Below are 21,396 nucleotides of genomic sequence, written 5' to 3' on the forward strand. Positions count from 1 at the left end.
CAGTAGACCTACCTTGCAAGAAATGTTTTTAAAAAGTTCTTTAAAGAGGAGGAAAATAATATGTCAGAACTCAGATCTATACAAAGAAAGGAAGAACACTGAAGAAAGAAGTGAAGGTAAAATAAAAACTTTTATTTTTCTTATTCTTAATTGATCTAACAGATAACAATATATTCAAATAATGGCAACAATGTATGATTATATACACTTATGTATATATCTCTGTGTGCATATATATGCTTATGTATGCTTATATATAAGTGAAGTAACTGACAGCAATGATAGCAGGAATTGGAGGAAAGAATTAGTATTATTTTGTTATAAGAAGTGATATAGTGTTATTTGAAAGTGGACTTGAATTTGTTGTAAAGATACACTGCAAACTCTAGGGCAATCACTAAAATAAGTAAAATTTATATGAGAAAAATGGAATCATATAAAATGTTCAATTAAAAGCTCAAAAGGTAGAAAGAGTAGATAACAAAAATAAGAAGTTCAAGAGCAAGAAATAGAAAACATTTTTTTTTTTACTTTTGTCTTTTATTTTCAATGTTAGTTTGTTCATTAATTTTTTTCTTTATTGATTTCATAGAGAGGAAGGGAGAGGGAGAGAGATAGAAACATCAATGAGAGAGAACATCAACTGGCCACCTCCTGCATGCCCCCGCACTGGGGATCAGGCCCACAATCTGAGCATGTGCCCCAACCGAGAATCGAACTGGTGATCTCTTGGTGCATGGGTCGATGCTCAACCACTGAGCCACACCAGCTAGGGTCAATATGTTTTTATTGATTTTTTTTTAGAGAGAGGGATAGAAACATCGATGAGAGAGAACATCGACTGGCCGCCTCCTGCATGCCCCCCACTGGAGATCAGGCCCACAACTTGGGCATGTGCTCTGACTGGGAATTGAACAGGTGACCTCTTGGTACATGGGTCGACGCTCAACCAGTGAGCCACACCAGCCGGGCTACATAAAATCCATTTCATTTTATTTTATTTTTTTTATCCTCCCTGAGGACATTTTTCCATTCTTTGTTCAGATAGAGTGAGGGGGAGAGAGAGAAAGAGAGAGAGAGAAACATCAATGTGAAAAGGACACATCAAGTGGCTGCCTCCCGCACGACCCAACCAGGGCCGGGGACAAACTGCAACTGCAGTATGTGCCCTTAGCGGGAACAGAACCTGGGTCTCTGTGGACCGCACGCAGGCTGATGCTCTAACCGCTGAGCCAAATCGGCAGGGCCATAAAATCCATTTTAAATATAAAGATACATATAGATTAAAAAGTAAACGGATGGAGACAAAATACTATGCTAACCTAACACTAATCAAAAGAAAGCAGGAGTAGCTATATTAACTCCAGACAAAGCAGACTTGAAAGAAAGCTGTCAGAGATAAAGAAGGGCCTTATATAATGATAAACGAGTCAATTCCAAGAAGATACAATTCTTAACATATATGCACCTAATCAGGTTAAACTGCGTGAAGCAAAAACTGATAGAACTGCAAGAAGAAACAGATGGTTGGAATCTTAACAACCCTCTATCAGAAACAGACAGATCTAACAGGCAGAAAATCAAGAAAATTAGAAATCAAGCTATAGGACACCACACTCCCAACATAAAACCATTACACAACAAAAGCAAAACACAACACAAAAGACATGCACAAGGTTTATTTCTCTGTAAGGCCGTAGACTAGTGGTTTATGCCATGACCTTTAATACAGTTCCTCATGTTGTGGTGCCCTCCAACCATAAAATTATTTTTGCTGCTACTTCATAACTGTAATTTTGCTACTATTATGAATCACCATCAGAAATATGTATTTTCTGATTGTCTTAGGCGACCCCTGTGAAAGGGTAGTTCGATCCCCAGGTTGAGAACCGCTGCCATAGACCAAAGTGATAGTAGTAGTTACCTGTGAGGAGGCAACTGAGACTATGGAAATAGTAAGCAGAGGTGCTCAGGAGTGTTGTTTGGATCTTTTATAATGAGAATATATTCACGTCTTATTTATATGATTAAAATTATTATTATTATTATTGATTTTTAGAGAGAGAAACATTGATCAGCTGCCTCCTGCACACCCTTTACTGGGGATCAAGCCAGAAACCCAGGCATGTGCCCTGACCGGGAATCGAACCGGGGACCTCTTGGTCCATGGGATGATGCTCAACTATTGAGCCACACTAGCTGGGCTAAAATTATTTTTTAAAGAGACTATAGACATAAACAGAACAAGTGAATTCGTGGGGAGGCAGAGGAGAAACTAAAAAATATTTCTACACTGTATATTGACAGGGTTATACTCTTGCAGAAAAACTTTTTCCAGTCTATTTACACACATACACATCTCTCTTCAAGATCCCCATTAATGTATAATTTATTTTTTCCACTCATAAATGATTTTAAATGAAAGTGCCTATGTGTTCACAGATTAAGTATGCAACAACATATTGTTAAGTATGTTTCCTAAATGAAAAGTGAAATACACCCATCTCATATTTAAAGAGAGACCTTAAAACTTTCTCCCTCTGTGGGATGAGGAAGAATAAAACTGTCCAGCAAACTTATGTGTAAATGCAAAGGTTAAAATTCAATGGGAACTTAAGAAAAATGGGGTTTTGTTGTTACAGTGAACTTATATATATAAGTTTGCCTGAGGAACTGTAAAACATCTTCAGATATTGGTTTACTTACTGAACAAACATGTATTAAACACTTACTATATTATCAGGAGCTATGCAAGTTCATATATGATACATTCTAAATACCCCTTGTTTTCAAGGAACTCAGTCTAATCAGGTGGTGGTGGTAATATATAGAAACAAACAATTACTGAGCTATACTGACAGTAGGGAAAAAACTATAAGGTCTTGATACTCAAATCTGCAGACCAGCAGCATTTGGATTACCGGGGCAACTGGGAACCAAACCGCAACCGCCTGAATCTGCATTTTAACAAGATCTTCAGGTGACCTGGATCCTCAAAAAGCTTTGAGAAGTGAACTGTGGGGTTATAAAAGAGCACTACTGGTCCCCTGGGAAGTTATCAGAGGTCTTCAGACTGTAGGATTATAGGAACATTTCAGGCTGAGAAAGGAGTAGGCTCATGATTATGGCAGAGCAAGAAGCATTCTAGAAAAAAACTGGGCACTTTGGAAGATGTGGGAGACAAGGCAGTAAAGGTAGGTTGAGGCCAGAGGCCAAAAGGCCAGGCTGACCTGCTGAGAATTCTGGAGGAAGCCACAGAAAACTTTTAAGCAACGATGTGACAGAATCAGATTCTTATGTTTGGACATAACTCTCCTGGCAGCGTGCAGGATGAAATGCAGAAGAGAGGCTGGAGCAGGCTGACTGTGTCCTTAAATGAGAAGGATTCAATTTTGGACTAGAAAGGAAGTCTTGGGTACTCAGAAGTGGAGGCGGGCATTGAGTCCCAACCAGACAAAGAAACAAAGGGTTTCCAGCTGCAGGCGGATATAGGAAGGTTCTTTTCTTCTCAAAGTTATTACCCTACCAGTGGCATTAGCATCACCTAGACATTGTTAGAAAAGCAAATTCTCGGGTCCTACCGCAGATACACAGTATCAGAAACTCTCTGGCGGGGCACACAAATCTAACTCTGGATGAGTTCTCTTTAAGTTGAGAACCACTGCAAAGCCTGCCAAAAATCTTGTATATAGGCTTAGAATGGTCACAATTTGCTTCCTGTCTTAAAAAAAAAATACAAAACAAAAAAAACATGGTGAGAGTAATAAGAAATGAGTTTCTATGTTGAATGGTCAGAACAAAAGCTATTTACAATCTAAGTTTTAGATACTGCCCAGAAAAAAACAAAACAACACACTGACCAACCTGTTCAAAAGCCTCACATTTAGAGAATTTAAATAGTTTTGGTAGAGGTCGTGATGTTCTCAGTATCTTAAGTTAAATAAAACCTAAAATAAAATTAAGTAATCATCCCATTTGTAAATTCTTTCTGTTCCCTTTATTCCCCACAAAAACACTCTCAGGAAAAACGTTGGGATTCCTTCTGGCCCTCTGAAAACGGTTTCTGATGCAACCGCCTATTAAAGAAACACATTCCCAAATTTAAAACCCCCCAAACGGAGCAGCGGGGTTCGCGCCATCATCCCAAGACAAGTAAGTAGGCCGTTCCCAGCCACACCCTAGCGGACCTTGGGCCTCCTTTCCCTGGCTGTTCCCAAAGATAAATCACTCCTCGTTTTTTCCAGACCTGAAATTAGCGGTGACTCACTGCACCCGCTATGGCCACAGTCGCCTCCGGAAGGAGGAAAAATGTGCAGATTTTTTTCCTCATACGAGGGCCGACGTGCCGGGCTGGGCCAATCAGGGTAGAACGGCGAGAATCGCACCAAAGTAGGTAAAATATGTGGGATGCGTGCCTTCCGCTACCGCCCGCTCCTGTGCTCCCGCGGGTCCTTCCTCGCCGACTCCTTCCCCGCTGCCTTGCCCACTCTCTCCCTTCCCCGCCTTCCCGTCCCAGGCCCCGCCCCCAGCGGAGGCGCACACCTGGTCAGGTAGCTACTTCCTTGTAAGGCCAACGGCTTCGCAGTGGGCGGAGCGCCATGTGGCCCCGCCTCTTGAGGGAGACGAGCCGCCCGCCCGGCAGGTGCCAGTCCAAGCTCCGCCTCCTTGTCTCCAGCAGAAGAGGGAGGACCCACTCCCACTCCCATTAGACTGGAGCTAGTGAGGGGTCCCCAGCCTCCAGGAGTGGAGGAAGACCCTCTCCCGCGGCCGTCCCGAAGACCGCCCGGGCGGGGCGTTGCCAGGCCTTCCGGTTGCGTAGCAACTGCGGGCAGCGCGTGACGTGCGCAGTCCTGTTTAGACCGAGGCGCGCGTCCGCGTGCCCTCCCCCTGGTAGGCTCGCGCCCAGCGTTGCCTTCTTGCTCCGTCGCTCAGCTCTGCTGCTGTGAGAAGGACGCTTAGCAGACTCGGCGCCCGCCGTCTCCCTGCCCCGCGTCCTTGCCACCGCTGCGGCGAAGATGGTGAGTGGAAGGGAGCGCGAGGCGTGAGCTGACGCGGCGGGGGCTCTGGGAGCCGCGGGGGTTGGGCAGAGGGGCGAGCGCCGCGTGCCGCCTCCGGCGCAGAAGGGACCCGGTCCTTCTGCTGTCTCCCGGTGTTGTGGTTTTGGGGTGTCTGCCGCCCGCGGATCTGCTGGGCCCCCGCGTCCCGGGGCGGCTCCCCGGCTGCAGTGTTGGTCGCAGCTGCTGCTTGGCCGCTGCCCCGGAACGTCGCCTCAGCGGTTCCTCCCGGCCGGGCCTTAGTACCACCCGCTGGGTTTGAGCCCCTCCCCCCCTCAGTGAAATCGACTGGGGGTCCGCCATCCCGGGGTAGGGGGGCGTGAGAACCCGGAACGGGCCTTGTTGAGGTACTTTTCCCCCAAGCCTGGCGCACATGCAGCCAGTGAGGTCTGTGCATCTCGATAAGGAAAATAAGGCCTTATTGAACAACCCTAGGGACAGAATGATCGCTGCGAGCATGGCCCTTGCAGAATTAAGAACGGGTGGCCTTGCAGCCGCTGTATTTGTCGTATCTGGCAATCAGCTTCCAGCAGCACTTCTTGTGCTTGTCAACCTTGGCTGTGTCTGTTTTAACCCTCACCTGCCCGATCACTCCACGTATGGTTAGAAAATTTATTTTACCTGTAAGCAGTTTGGCTGTGCCAGAATTTAGTATGCAAGATGTGGGCATACGTTTTAAAAGTGTGTTAAATTATCCTAGTCTCTAAAAAGTAAACAGATGTTCAATATGTGCTTGGTGATGGATACTTTGCTTAATTTACGTATTTTTCCCTCTACGTTGTAATTCCAGTGTGCTACATGACAGTATTAACGGGATGATCAAGTAGAACATTTTGTCATTTTCTTTAGTCTGCACACGTTATTACCATTTTTGGTCAGTGATTTGCAGGCAAAGGCTTACCAGACTGTGCTGGAAATATTACACTGTTTTTGCATCTGTCTGCCTAGAAGCAGTTGGTATCAGCTTATTTCCATATAAAATATTTTCACTGAATAATAATTTTGGTTTTCTTAAGGTATTGCAAATTTCATGACTGCATACATTCTCAGTGGAAGAAAAATGAAGTTAATCAGTAGTTTCTTGATGACTGAGGAGTGTGATCTTGTTCAGTTTCTGGTTCTTTGCTTTAATTCTGTAAGCTACAAAGAGCATCAGTATTTTAAGACTTTTTAACTCTATATATTTCATACTAAAAGATTTTTAATCTAAGGGTTTTAAGTTCTAATAAATTTAAGATCATCAGCTCTGATAAAAGTGCTTTGAAACTTGGTTTAGGGTCTTCTGATTTAACATTCTATGTTTTTGAGTTATTAGACTGCAAACTTGATTTTGTTTGAAAATAGGACCAAGCTTCCCCCCCCCCCCTTTATTGGTTTTAGAGAGAGAGGAAGTGAGAGGGAGAGAGAGATAGAAACATCGATGAGAGAGAACATTCATTGGCTGCCTCCTGCATGTCCCCCACTGGGAATTGGGCCCACAACCTGGTCATGTGTCCTGACTGGGAATGGAACTGGTGACCTCTTGGTGCATGGGCCCATGCTCAACCAGTGAGCCACACCAGCTGCACAGGACCAAGCATTTTAACTTTAGTTAAATGGTTAGTTAAACTTTAGTTAAAGCTTTACTTCCATATTTCTATAATTCAAATAAAATGAAGAATCTGTTTTATTTACTGGTTCTTGGGGGAGGAAGAGAAATACAAATCAAAATGGGCAATTCCAAATACATTTCATACTTGGTATAAAAAGGTCAAGAAGACCTTATAAACTAGTCTTGTTTAGATGCTTGCAAAGAACGTTCAGAATATAGACTGATCATTACTAAGGTTACTCTTGTATTTAGCCTCATGAGAACAGCGTTTCCTGTCTGTCCAGCTACTAGAGAATATTGTGAAGATGGAAAGTTCCTTTACCTCTGTATTTGAAACTTTTTCGATCTGGTGGCTGGATACTCAGGTCATTTTTTTATTTTTTATTTTTTTAGGTTAAATTTTAACTGCTGATGGTTTTGTTCTACATTAACAAAATCACTTCCTGGTACTGACCAAGTCTAGAATTTAGCACTTTGGGATAAAGCAATTTGAAACCAACTCAAAAGATAACCCAGGGTACTTTACCATGAAATTTCATGTTTTCAGAATCTCACTTTACAGTGCCAATGAAAGAAGAAAGGAGGGGAAAGGGAAGAGAAAGGAAAGGTAGAAAAAAGCCTACCCTCCACACCAACCACATCTACACACTTCAAACAAAACTTTGGTGTATGTGTGCCGGGTGTTCTAGTTTCCTCATATGAAGATTGTTTACCAGCCCACCCACCAAATTTTTTGGGTTATCTGCTCAGTAGTTCTTGTGATGGGTATGGATTGAAACATAACATAAACTTGCCTAGCTCCTCTTGTAACTGATAGTATGTGCATTTGCAGTATAGCTATCTTGCTGTCCAGGAAGTAGGAGTGTAGTGTTGCCCCTGAAACAGAGTGAAGGTTTATATGACCTTAACTTTATCCTAATCAGAACGCTGCTCTAACAAACTGAACTAATTGGCTCAGACTGAATTACAAATGTATTGTACCACTTGATTAGCAAAAACGTTTTTACCCAAGACAACCTAGTGGAATAGGTTGGTCATGTGCTTGTGTGCCTATTTAACATGTCAGAAAACTGACGAATGAATTGACTTGTGACCTTTTCTGACTCTACATCAAGTTTTAAAATAATTTAAAATGTAATTTAGAAACATTTTAAGCAGAAAACTACACAGAATAACAGATCCCTTTGTACAAAAAAAGGTTAACTTTTTGCCATATTTCAGGTTATGTTACCATTACATCTAAGTATACATCTTCTTATCCCCGTCTCCTCCCTCCCCAGAGAAAACCAGCCACTCCAGTGTCAAAGACACAATGTACCAGCCAGTTAAATCTCAAAATAAATAAATAACTGAAAGGATAAGGACCTGGGACAGGTAAACCAGCGAGTCTTAAGAGGATACACAGGGATGGGTCTTATCTCCCAGTGAGCAAGGGCAGAATCCTTTTGTTACCTGTTCCCCAGAACACAAAATGATGGGGGTGGATTTCTTAACTGGCAGTGCTTTCCAGGAACACAGGGCTCAGGTAAAATTCAGCTTAGTTACCTAAAATAATGTATTTCATTCTTACTGATATTTCCATACTTTTAGCTATACATGTATGTATCTGCAGTAATATATACTGTATGGCCTTGATGTGTTTTTGTGTGTGTGTGTTTTTTTGTTTGTTTGTTTGTTTTTTCAAATCTTTGTTTATTACCACATTAGGGTCTTTTGGATAATAGACTGGTGACAAATCCCTCCTCTGTGTCCTATTTTTCATTCTTGAAAGATGTGGGGTGGCAGTCAGTCTTCCATAATTGCTTCTGCTAAACCTGGACATCACTGTGGGGTTCCACAGAGGAGCCGGGCTTTTAAGCAGCTCCTTGCCATAAAGTTCATCTGGTTTCCTGGAAATTGAGAAGCTTGGTACTTAATAAATCCTTGGGCTCCTGCAGAGGGAGGGCAGACTGAACTGGAACTGTGTGGGGACACTCGGGATTTGGAGGGCGCTCAGAGCTTTTGCTGATTTGCAGCCACACTGGACAGTAGTCATCTTACTCCTTCCCAGGGCACTGGGGAGAGGCAGTGGCCCCTCCCTCCGTGTTTTTAAATTTTATATAAACATTATGCTTTGTGTGTCCTTTTGCACCTCAAAAAATTTAAACTTGGTAAGCTTTTGGGGGGTGGTGATTTTTAGTTTTAGTTGTGGCTCTGGTTCTTTATTTTAATGGCTGAATACTTTCCATTTTATGACTCTTAAGTTTATCCATTGCCCTGTTGGTGGACATCTGCCCAACTTTTTGCCTTTTTATATATATTTTTTTCTACTTAAACTTTTTTGCAATATATTGTTTCCATTTTTATATATTACTGTATATTGCTTCTCTAGCCCTAGTGAGTATCTTCTTGGTTTATATCTAGAAGACAAAGCCCTGGTTTGGAGACCATGCATATGTCTTTTTTATTCTACCAGCGGAGGTTCTAGTTTGCATCCATCCCATTATCTACATTTAGGAGCCTGTTTCTCCATCTCTTTCACCACTTGCTATTTTGAGACTTAAAACCTTTGCCAGTCTGATGGATGTGAAATGTTGACTCATTCTTTACTTTGGATTTCTCTGATTAGTAGTAGTTGAGTATCTTGAGTATCTTTTCATTTGTTTATTGCAGCTATGTTTTACATGCACGTACATCCTGTGAACTTGACATTGTGTAAAATACTCATCACGTCTTCATCTAAGCTAATTTGTGGAGCCATCAAGTAAATTCAGAGTCGAAAAAATCAACAAGACAGTGATTGTCAAGGCCAGAACTGCATACAGAGAACATATTCCTCTCCTCTGGCACCTAGCTTCTTTGCAAGCCTCTCAGGCTGCTAAGTAAGGCAAGTTCAGTACTCTTCTCTTAATGCTAGACACCTGCCGTTATCAGGCGCTGGTAGTAATAGAATGCAGAGTGATCCAGGATAGAGTTCCATTTTTGCCAAGGCCATGGATGTTAACATCCTTTGCTTTATACTTATACCTTTCTTTTTCCTAGGCAGTTTCATCTAGCCAAAATGTTAAAAATACAACACAGAGGATATATGGGAACTCTCTGTACTTTCTGCTCAGTTTTACTGTGAACCTAAAAGGTCTCTGAAAAATACTCTATTAAAAACAACAACAAGCACAACAAAGCAGATAACTGTGACTGTTTTTTAATAAATAGAATTGGTTTAAATCAAAATGGTATTTAATATACAGGAAGACTCTAAACATTTGTATCTTTATAATAAGTAACTATGTTTTCTTTCAGTAATAATTAAGATACTTTGAGATGAACACCATCTTTGAAATTCTAAATCAATCTTAAAACTCTTGAAAAACTGGCCCTGGCCGGTTTGGCTCAGCAGTTAGAGCGTTGGCTTGCGGTCCGAGAGACCCGGGTTCGGTTCCCGCTAAGGGCGCATACCTCGGTTGCAGTTTGTCCCCGGCCCTGGTCGGTTGTGCGGGTGGCAGCCACTCGATGTGTCCCTTTCACATCGATATTTCTCTCTCTCTCTCTGTTGCTCTCTCTCCCTCCCACTCTATCTGTACAAAAAATGGAAAAATGTCCTCGGGTGAGGATAAAAAACAAAAAAAAAACAAAAACAAAAACCAAAAACTCTTGAAAAACTGGATTAACATATATATGCATTGTTTTTATCTACAGAGCAATTCTCTAGACTCTGAGCCTTGTCTTTTTATTGTACAGGCATACCTTGTTTTATTGTGTTTTGCTTTATTGTACGTCACACATGTTGAGTTTTTTATAAATTGAAGGCAAGACTCTCCACCAGCAAAAAGATTATGGCTGGCTTTTTTGTGATACTTACTTTATTGCAGTGGTCTGGAACCCAACCCCCAATCTCTCTGAGGTATGCCTGTACTGCTTGCTATTTGCATACCTGAACCACAGAACGTAATAAGAAATAAGTAGAAGATTGTTACCGAAGTATCTTGAACTGTCTTCCCCTGTAGCATAGTATTCCTCTAGATTATCAATGAAAGCCATACCCATAGATTTTTTGAAAAATACTTTTTCTTTATTAATTTTAGAGAGAGAGGAAGGAAAAGGGAGAGAGAGAGAGAAACATTCATGAGAGAGAATATTGGTTGGCCGTCTCTTGCATGCCCCCCTACTGGGGATTGGGCCCACAACCTGGGCTTGTGCCCTGACCAGGAATTGAAATGGCGACCTCTTGGTGCATGGGTTGACACTCAACCAGTGAGCCACACCAGCCGGGCCCATACCCAAAGATTTATACCTAACACTTCAGAAATATTTTAATCCCAGCTTTTCTTCTGTCCCTGCCTCCTTGCCTTGATGTTAGAAGTGACTTTGCACTTGAAATTGTGCTTCTAAAAGCTATCTGTTTACTTTTCTTGAAATTTTACATTGGGATAAGTATAGAAAAATAAATATCAGATTGGTTCATGTTAGTAATACTTGGCAAACTTGTTACTTACATTCATCATGGAACCTGTACAGGGAGGGACTCCCATAGAGTTAAATAGTTTTTAGGCTAGTGATTCTTAACTCTTGAAGATAAGTCTTTTAGTAGCTGACGTTGTAATACTTTTGTGATTCGCTTTGGTATATTAAAATTTAAGAATCAGTTTTTATGTAGATCTTTGACAAGCAATTGACTTATGTAAAAATACAGTTAAAATTCTTAAAATTCACATTTTAATCTGTAGTTGAAGGTATGAAAAAGCTGAGATTTTGGCTTTATTTAACCGGGGAAACAGATATCAAAGAACTCTTTTGTTGCCATAGGGCACAGGATGAGCATTTGAAGGGTGGACAATTTGAGTGCATACTATTACAGGAAACCTACATTTGAAATGAATTTGTCACCGTGTTTGCTTTTGCATCATATTGAATGAAGATTGTTACTCCTTTCAGCATTTTTGCATTACTTTATAATGTGTTACTTCCATTTGCCCTATCACAGAAAAGATGAATTTTCTACCCATATTCTTATCTTGGCTTGCTTTCAGAAAATCGCCAACTTTAAATATAATTAGTGTTTACTTTCAAATGGTTTCATGTGGCACGTTTTTGACGGTAGTATTTTCGTGTATTAATAGAGCTAAAACTAAAGCATAGGCAAATACCAGTAAGACTCCTTCAACTTGCCAGGGAGCAATCTTTTAAGGCAATTGTTAGAGCTCTAGAGCCCTGAGAACTTCAATCATTGAAATCTTGTTTTAGGAATGTTGTAAATAATCTTTTGACCAGTGTTGCCGAACAGAAATAAAATGAGTTACATATATTTTTTTTAATCCTTACTCAAGGACATTTTTATATTTATCTTCAGATAGAGCGGGAGGGAGAGGGGGAAGAAGAGAGAGAGAGAGAAACATCGATGGAGAGAGACACATCAAGTGGTTGCCACCCACACGACCCCAAGCGGGGCTAGGGACAAACTGCAACCAAGGTACATGCCCTTAGCAGGAACCAAACCCGGGACTCTCTGTTCCATGGGCTTGACGCTCTAACCGTGGAGCCAAACCAGCCAGGGCTACATATGTATTTTTTTAAAAATGTATTAAATTTATTGGGATGACATTGGTTAATAAAAGTATATAAATTTCAAGTGTACAGTTCTTTATTATTATTATTTTTTTTATCCTCACCTGAGGACATTTTTCAATATTTTGTTCAGATAGCATGGGAGGGAGAGAGAGAGAAACATCTACGTGAAAGGGACACATCGATTGGGCACCCCCCACACGACCCAACCAGGGCCGGGGACAAACTGCAACCGAGGTACGTGCCCTTAGCGGGAACCAAACCCGGGTCTCTCCAGACACAGGCCAATGCTCTAACCACTGAGCAAACCAGCCAGGGCAAGCTTACAGTTCTTTAATACATCATCTGTAAATTGCATTGTGTTCACCACCCGAAGTATATATATGCTTTTAAATTTTCTGGTAATCCCATTAAAAAAAGTAGAGAAAAAGTGGAATTTATTTAACCCAATATATCTGAAGTATGTCAACATTTAATCTATATGAAAATTAATGAGACATTTTACATCCTTTTTTTCATACAAGTTGTTTAAAATCCATATATATTTTACACCTATAGTACACATCAATTTAAATGTTCAGTTTTTATAGGAAATATTTTATATGTATTTAGATGTAAATTTTACTTTTGAAAAAGTAGATTCACATACCTAAGTTGCTCTGGGCATACTTACAAATTTTCCAGTAATGGAATTGATAATCAGTTTTAAATTTTAAGTTAATTAAAATGAAATACAATTAAAAATGCAGTTCTTCATTTACCCTAGCCACATTTAACGGATTCACTAAACAACATATTTTAGTGGTCACCTTAATGGACTAGCCACAGACTATGAATTGTCCTATTTATAAGGGGAAGTTGGTATGAATACCAACAGTGGTGTTAATTCTCTTTATTTCTGCACATGTCTAAGAAACAGTGCTAAGATAGTATATGAATTCCTTTTATAGCATTTATTAAGATGTTTTTTGGAACTAGGCTGTTGAGCTCCTTAATAGAGGGTTTGTGTATTTCAATAGCAAGATGACTCTCTCATAGTAGGCCCACAACAGATGTTACTGAATGGACATGAATAGGTGAATAAGAGGACATTCTTAAATTTTTATTTATTGATTGATTTTAGAGAGAGAAGAAGGGAGAGAGGGAAAGAGAGACATCGATTTGTTGTTCAATTTATTTATGCACTCATTGGTTGATTCTTGTATGTGCCCTGACTGGGCATGGACTTGGCGTATCCGGATGGTGCTCCAACCAACTAAGCTACCCAGCCAGGGCCAGAGGGATTTATGTATTTATGTATGTGTGTGTGTATGTATGTATTTTAATCTTCACCTGACTATATGTTTTTCATTGATTTGAGAGAGAGAGAAACATAAATATCGATCAGTTGCCTCCTGTTTGCGCCCAAACCAGGGATTGAACCCCACGACCTGGTTATATGTCCTGATCACAGTAGAACTTTTGACCTTTCAGTGTATGGGATGATGCTCCAACCAACTGAGCCATACCAGCCAGGGCAGAGGGTGGTGGTGGTGGTGGTGGTGGTGGTGGTGGTGGTGTTGGTGTGTGTGTGTGTGTGTGTTTTTAAATCCTCACATGAGGATATTTTTTCCATTTATCTTCAGATAGAGTGGGAGGGAGGGAGGGAGGGAGGGAGGGAGGGAGAGAGAGAGAGAGAGAGAGAGAGAAACATCCATGTGAGAGAGACACATTGATTGGCTGCCTCCTGCACTCTCCTGACCAGGGCTGGGGACCGAACTGCAACCGAGGTATACATGCCCTTGACCCGAATCAAACCCGCAGCTCTCTGGTCCACAGGCCAATGCTCCCACTGCTGAGCAAAACTGGCCAGGACTAGAGGACATTCTTAATTATGACAGGGATAGGTTCCCATGGAGATGGATTACTTTAATTTCTATACTTTCTATTCATACATACTTTTTTTGAATGTAATGGAAATTTGAATTTTAACTACTAAATTGAATAGTACCTCCCCTTTGTATACTGCATTGCATTTAAATTTTTATTTTATTTTATTGAGTTTTAGAGAGAGAAAGGCAGAGAAAGAGAAACATCATTTTGTTGTTCCACTTATTTTTGCATTCATTGGTTGCTTCTTGTATGTGCCCTGACTGGAGATCATACCCGCAAGCACTATCAGGATGACACTCTAACTTGCTGAGCTACCCGGCCAGGGATACTGCATTGCATTTTAATTTGAGTATTACAGTGAAATCCTTTGAGATAAATATCTTTAAAATAATTCTGGAATACAGAAACTACTCAATAAATGTGAGTTCCTTTTCTTATCTTAAAAATTAAACTGAATAGTATTTAATGCTAATTAAGGTGTCCTGAACCATAGAAAAGCACTTGAAAGAAGTAATGGAAGTAATGCTATCTTAGATTACTTTTGTTTACTACGTGTCAGGCATTGTTACTTATCTCATTCAGTCCTTATAGCAACCCAGTGAAGTGTTGGTATTATCATCATTCCTGTTAAACTAAACTGTGTAGTTAAGCGCATAGGCTCATAGTTGGGCTTATGCTTAGGTTTTTTGTTTGTTTGTTTGTTTGTTTGTTTTATTCTCACCCGAGGACATTTTCCTATTTTTTGTTCAGGTAGAGTGGGAGGGAGAGAGAGGAGGAGGAGAGAGAGAGAAACATTGACGTGAAAGGGACACATCGAGTGGCTGCCACCCACAGAACCAACCAGGGCCGGGACAAACTGCAACAGAGGCATGCGCCCTTAGCGGGAACCGAACCTGAGTCTCTGGACCGCAGGCCGACGCTCTAACCACTGAACCAAACTGGCCAGGGCTGCTTAGGTTTTTTGAATCTTGGCTCTGCCACTTACTAACTGTATGACCTTATAGGTAAGGCATTGATTATTCTTTGCCTCAGTTTCATCATTCCTCCAAATGTGGAATGATAATTGTACCTACCATCACAACAATTTGGGTTGTGCATATAACTAGTTTAAAGCAGTGCCTGATATGTAATAACATTAAACATCCCTGGATACTAATTAGATTATCAGTCCCTTTTTTTTTTAATATTCTGAACACCAGTGCATCCTTTAGTAATTGTAAGTAAAATGAAAAGGGTAGGAGGAATGCCTTAGAACATGTTTCTAATTGTTTTATTATTATTTGGGATTGAACCTACAACCTTGGTGTATCGAGATGCTTTAACCAACTGAGCTACCAAGCCAGGGCTTGTTTTATTCTTTCTTTAATGTTATTTTACTTGGAATCATTATATTTGATAAATTTTTTTCATGATCAGCTTTTTAATTTGATTTTTCAGGTGACTTGATTCTTGATTAAAAATATCTCTTAGTTATTAAAGAGTTATATAACTGTTATATTTTTCCTGAAGTAATTAATGGGGAATCAAATACAATTCTTCATTGTCTTCAGAGTTTAAAATAGCAACCATTTAGTCAGTAAATAATTGAGAAATTTGATATGCCAAGAACAGATTCAGGTACTAGGGATACAGTACTGAAAAACAAAGTCCTTTCCTTGTGGAAGTTAAAATGTGGGGGGAAAGAGAGAGAGAAAAAAATGACAAGACCATGTCAGATAATAGTAAGTGTTATGGAGAAAATAGGTAAAAATAGGTAGTACTAAAAGAGTAGTCTACTTTTAGCTAGATTGTTAAGGAAGGCCTTTTAAGGAGGTTACATTTAGAGCAGGCTATGTGAAAAACATTTCAGGCAGAAGGAACTCAATCTAAGTAAAAAGTCCTTGAGAAGAGAATGAATTTGACATGACAGGGACAAAAAGGCTTGTATAGGTAGAATTCAGTGAAAAGAGAGAAGAGAAGTAGAAAATGTACTATTGGCAAGAGCTAGAACAGGAAGACACTTTAGGATAAGGTGAGGAATTTGAATTTTAGTGTGACTACCCAGGAAACCACTGGGTTTGTGATGGTGGAGAGGTGTTAAGGTGTAAAGTAGTGGAATAAGATGTGATTTATCCCTGTGGTTCATGTATGGAGATGTACAAACGAGGACAAAGGCTGATTAAGAGACTATTGCTAGCATTCAGGCAATTGATGGTATAGTAGCTTGGATTGGGATTGTTAATGGGATAGTGAGAAGTAATTAGATTGGATATACAGATGGCCCTTGAACAACATGGGGGTTAGGGACACTGACCCCTGCTCAGCTGAAAATCCCCATATAACTTTGGACTCCCCTAAAACTTAACTACTCTTGGTATCTGTGAGGAATTGGTTCCAGGACCCCTCCCACTTCCCACCCCTGATACCAAAATCCATGGATGCTTGAGTCTCATATAAAATGGTATAGATCAGTGCATATAGTCAGATCTCTGCATTTGCAGACTCCCAACCATGGGTCAAAAACAGTACAGGTATTTATTGAAAAAAAAATCTTTAAATGGACCTGTGCAGTTCAAGGGTCAACTGTATATTTTGGGGGGAAGAACTGACAGGACTTACTAATAATTTAAGTGTGTGCCATAGGGGTAAGAAAGACATCAAGGATACTAATATTTAGACCTGAGCTACTAGGTAGTAGGTGGTGTCACTGTGCTGGAGACCTATAAAAGAAGCTAAGATAGCCCTGGCCGGTTTGGCTCAGCGCTTAGCGTGTTGATCCTCAGACCAAGGGGTTAGGGGTTTGATTCAAAGTCAAGGGCAAGTACTTGGGTTGCAGGTTCCATCCTTCCCTCCCACCTTCCCTCCCTTTCATTCTATCTAGAAATCAATGGGAAGTATGCTCCTGTGAGGACTAACAACAAAAAAAGAAGCCCTGGCCAGTTTGGCTCAGCGGTTAGAGCGTCAGCCTGCGATCCAGAGAGACCTGGGTTTGGTTCCCGCTAAGGGCACGTACCACGGTTGTGGTCTAAGGGCCCATACCACGGTTGTGGTTTGTCCCCGGCCCTGTTTGGGTCATGCGGGAGGCAGCAACTTGATGTGTCTCTTTCACGTCGATATTTCTCTCTCTCTCTCTCCCTCCCACTCTATCTGAACAAAAAATGGAAGATGTCCTCAGGTGAGGATAAAAAAAGAAGAAGCTAAACTTAAATTGTTTGACAAAAATTGAGGTTTTTAGAACTTTGAGGAATAATAAATTGATCCAGAAATATTACAAATCTTTAAAATACCTTAACTTCATATCTGATTATAATAATAATAATGTATGTTCCTTGTAAAACATTAAAAAATAATTTGCGGAGACCGAAAAATGGCGGCGGAGTGAACGGAGCTACACAGACCGTCTCCCAGAACCAAACTGGAATTACAACTATAACACAGACAAATCGACAGGAAAAAGCAACAGAAAAGCAGCCTGGAGGACCATACAACGAGGGACACCGACTCGATCCCGGTAGGCTTGCGAAGGCGCGAGACGGGGCTGGGAGCGCACGGTCGGCAGCTCGGCAGCGGCCTCAGCTGGGAGCGGCGCCCTCGGGTCACACTCCCAGGCGGCCCCACAGCGCAGCCGGGACAGAGGCTGAAACAGCCACAGCCACTCACCTTGGGCTCCGGCGGAGGGAGGGTGGACTGGACTGGAACTGTGTCGGGACACTCGGGGTTTGGAGGGCGCTCAGAGCTTTGGCTGAGTGCAGCCACTCAGGACGGTGGCCACATTGCTCCTTCCCAGGGCTCTGGGGAGGCAGCAGCCCCTCCCCCAGAGATCCAACCCCACCCTGTGGGCCATTGAAGTGCTAATTGAGGCTCACTAACAACCAGCATCTGCCCCACCCTCCTGAAAGCCCCTTGGCTGAGCACCAGAGGGAGTTTTTCAAGCAACTGACAACCCAAAACTGATCAATTAACCTAGACTGCTAGCCACCAGGCAAAAAGCTAGAGGATAACAGTACGTTTCCTGGGCTGGCAACTTTAACCAGGAAAGTAAGACTTGACAGTGGTGTTCAACGTGGGTCCTCCCTCGCTCATCTAAACACAGGAGAGGGAGCCACAAACAGCAGAACACCAACACCCACAGGGAGAACTTGACAGGCTCCAAAGCCCACAGTGATAGCTAAAATGGTGAAACACAGAAACAGAAGCCAAATGAAAGAGCAAGACACCTCCACCGAAGATGAGATCAATGTGGAGCAATTAGGCATGTTAACAGAGCTAGAATTCAGAGCCATGATCTTGAGGAAGCTGAACAGCATGAGTAAGGACATAGAGACACTGAAAATAAGCCAAATGGAAATTAAAAACCAACAAGAAGAGATAAAAAATGACATATCCGAAATGAAAAACACATTGGAAGGTTTAAAAAGCAGAGTAGGGGAAGCTGAGGACCGGATCAGTGAATTAGAAGACAGGGTAGAAAAAATCAACCAATCAGAAAAACAAAAGGAAAAAACTATTCAAAAACAGGAAGACAGCTTAAGAGAACTATGGGACAACTGGAAACGTAATAATATTCGCATCATAGGAGTCCCCGAAGAAGAAGAAAAGGAGCAAGGGATAGAGAATATATTCAAAAAAATAGTGAGAGAAAACTTCCCTAATTTGGTGAAGGAAGAAGGCATTCAAGTTCAAGAAGCACAGAGAGTCCCAAGTAAGAAGAACCCAAACAGGCCCACACCAAGACACATAGTAATTAAAATGCCACAAATTAAAGACAAAGAGAGAATCCTAAAAGCAGCAAGAGATAAGCAACAGGTTACCTACAAAGGGAACCCCGTAAGGCTCTCAGCTGACTTCTCACAAGAAACACTACAGGCCAGAAGAGAATGGCATGAAGTAATCAAAGTCATGAAAAACAAGAATCTGAATCCAAGACTACTCTACCCAGCAAGGCTATCATTCAAAATAGAAGATCAAATAAAGAGCTTCCCAGACAAAAAAAGCTAAGGGAATACATTAGCACCAAACCAGCACTGCAAGAAATGTTAAAAGGACTGCTGTAATTAGCAGTAGAAATGGGAAGAAAAATAGAACCACACTAAACAAAAATGGCAATAAATAAGTACATATCAATAATCACCTTAAACGTAAATGGATTGAATGCTCCCATAAAGAGACACAGAGTAGCTGATTGGATAAGAAAGCATGACTCATCTATATGTTGTTTACAAGAGACCCACCTCTCAACAAAAGACTCACATAGGTTGAAAGTGAAGGGATGGAAAAAAATTTTCCAAGCAAATGGAAAGCAAAAAAAAGCTGGGGTAGCAATTCTCATATCTGATAAAATAGATTTCAAAATGAAGACCATAACTAGAGACAAAGACGGCCACTACATAATATTGAAAGGATCTATCCAACAGGAAGATATAACCTTGATAAACATATATGCACCCAATATAGGAGCACCAAAATATATTAAAAATCTTCTGGAGGACTTCCAAGGAGAAATCGACAACAATACAATCATAGCAGGGGACTTCAACACCCCGTTGACAGCACTGGATAGATCTTCTAGGCAAAAAATTAGCAAAGAAACAGAGACTCTAAATGAAGCACTAGACCAAATGGATTTAATAGATATCTACAGAGAATTACACCCCAAAACTACAGAATACACATTCTTCTCAAGTGCACATGGAACATTCTCAAAGATAGACCACATGATAGGACACAAACTAAATCTCTACAAGTTCAAGAAGATTGAAATCATATCAAGCATCTTCTCAGATCACAATGGCATGAAACTAGAAATCAATTGCAACAAGAACATGCAAAGACATTTCAACACATGGAGGCTAAATAGCATGTTATTAAACAATGAATGGGTCACCGAGGAGATCAAGGAAGAAATTAAAAACTTCCTGGAAACCAATGAAAATGAACACACAACAACACAAAATCTATGGGATGCAGCGAAAGCAGTTCTGAGAGGGAAGTTCATAGCACTACAGGCCTACCTCAAAAAACAAGAAAAATTTCTAATTGACTGTCTAACCTCACAGCTTAAAGAATTAGAAAGCAAACAAAAAGAAAACCCCAGAGCAAGTAGAAGGAAGGAAATAGTAAAGATCAGAGCAGAAATAAATGACATAGAGACCAAAAAAACAATTCAAAGGATCAATGAAACAAAGAGCTGGTTTTTCGAAAAGATAAACAAGATAGATGGACCCTTAGCTAGACTCACCAAGAAACAAAGAGAGAGAACCCAAATACACAAAATCAGAAATGAAAGAGGAGAAGTAACAACCAACACCACGGAAATACAAAAGATCGTTAACAACTACTATGAACAACTATATGGCAACAAATTCAACAATCTCAGCGAAATGGACAAATTTCTAGAAACACACAGTCTCCCAAAACTATTCCCGGAAGAGATAGAAAACTTGAACAGACCAATAACAACTAAGGAAATTGAAGAGGTAATCAAGACTCTCCCAGCAAACAAAAGCCCAGGCCCAGATGGTTTCACAGGGGAGTTTTACCGAACATTCAAAAAAGAACTAACACCCATTCTCCTCAAACTATTTCAAAAATTCAAGAAGAAGGAAGACTTCCAACCACATTCTATGAGGCCAGCATAATTCTAATTCCAAAACCAGAAAAAGACACTACGAAGAAAGAAAACTACAGGCCAATATCCCTGATGAACATAGACGCCAAAATCCTGAACAAAATACTAGCAAATCGGATCCAGAAATACATCAAAAAAATTATTCACCACGACCAAGTGGGATTCATTCCAGGGATGCAAGGCTGGTACAATATTCGCAAATCAATAAACGTGATACACCACATAAACAAAATGAAGAATAAAAACCACATGATCATATCAATAGATGCTGAAAAAGCATTCGACAAAATCCAGCATCCATTTCTGATAAAAACGCTCAGCAATGTAGGAATAGAGGGATCATATCTCAACATAATAAAGGCCATATATGAAAGACCTACAGCCAACATCATACTCAATGGACAGAAACTAAAAACATTTCCATTAAGAACAGGAACAAGACAGGGATGTCCACTTTCGCCACTCTTATTTAACATTGTACTGGAAGTCTTAGCCACAGCAATCAGACATGAAGAAAAAATAAAAGGGATCCAAATTGGAAAGGAGGAAGTGAAACTGTCATTATTTGCAGATGACATGATATTATACATAGAAAACCCTAAAGAATCCATCAAAAATCTATTAGACTTAATAAATGCATTTGGCAAAGTAGCAGGATACAAAATTAACGTCAAGAAATCGACGGCATTCTTGTACATCAATGATGAACTCACAGAAAGAGAAACTGAAAA

The 21,396-nt window shown here is 40.7% G+C and overlaps 1 protein-coding gene and 1 long non-coding RNA gene across 2 annotated transcripts in view; one reads left to right on the forward strand and one right to left on the reverse strand.

The window, feature by feature from the left end:
* Positions 1 to 4,792, reverse strand: part of LOC118618982 — a 39,036-nt gene extending 34,244 nt beyond the window's left edge. Inside the window, exon 1 of the long non-coding RNA XR_004957118.1 lies at positions 4,543 to 4,792. This is a non-coding gene — a long non-coding RNA (uncharacterized LOC118618982). The remainder of the gene's footprint in view (positions 1 to 4,542) is intronic.
* Positions 4,793 to 4,841: 49 nt separating this feature from the next.
* DSTN (destrin, actin depolymerizing factor) overlaps positions 4,842 to 21,396 on the forward strand; it is a 58,572-nt gene continuing 42,017 nt past the window's right edge. Inside the window, exon 1 of the mRNA XM_036245598.1 lies at positions 4,842 to 5,018. Coding sequence (XP_036101491.1) covers positions 5,016 to 5,018 — 3 coding nt within the window. The 5' untranslated portion in view covers positions 4,842 to 5,015. The remainder of the gene's footprint in view (positions 5,019 to 21,396) is intronic.

The sequence above is a fragment of the Molossus molossus genome, unplaced genomic scaffold, assembly GCF_014108415.1.
Source record: "Molossus molossus isolate mMolMol1 unplaced genomic scaffold, mMolMol1.p scaffold_m16_p_6, whole genome shotgun sequence".
Lineage (NCBI taxonomy): Eukaryota > Metazoa > Chordata > Mammalia > Chiroptera > Molossidae > Molossus > Molossus molossus.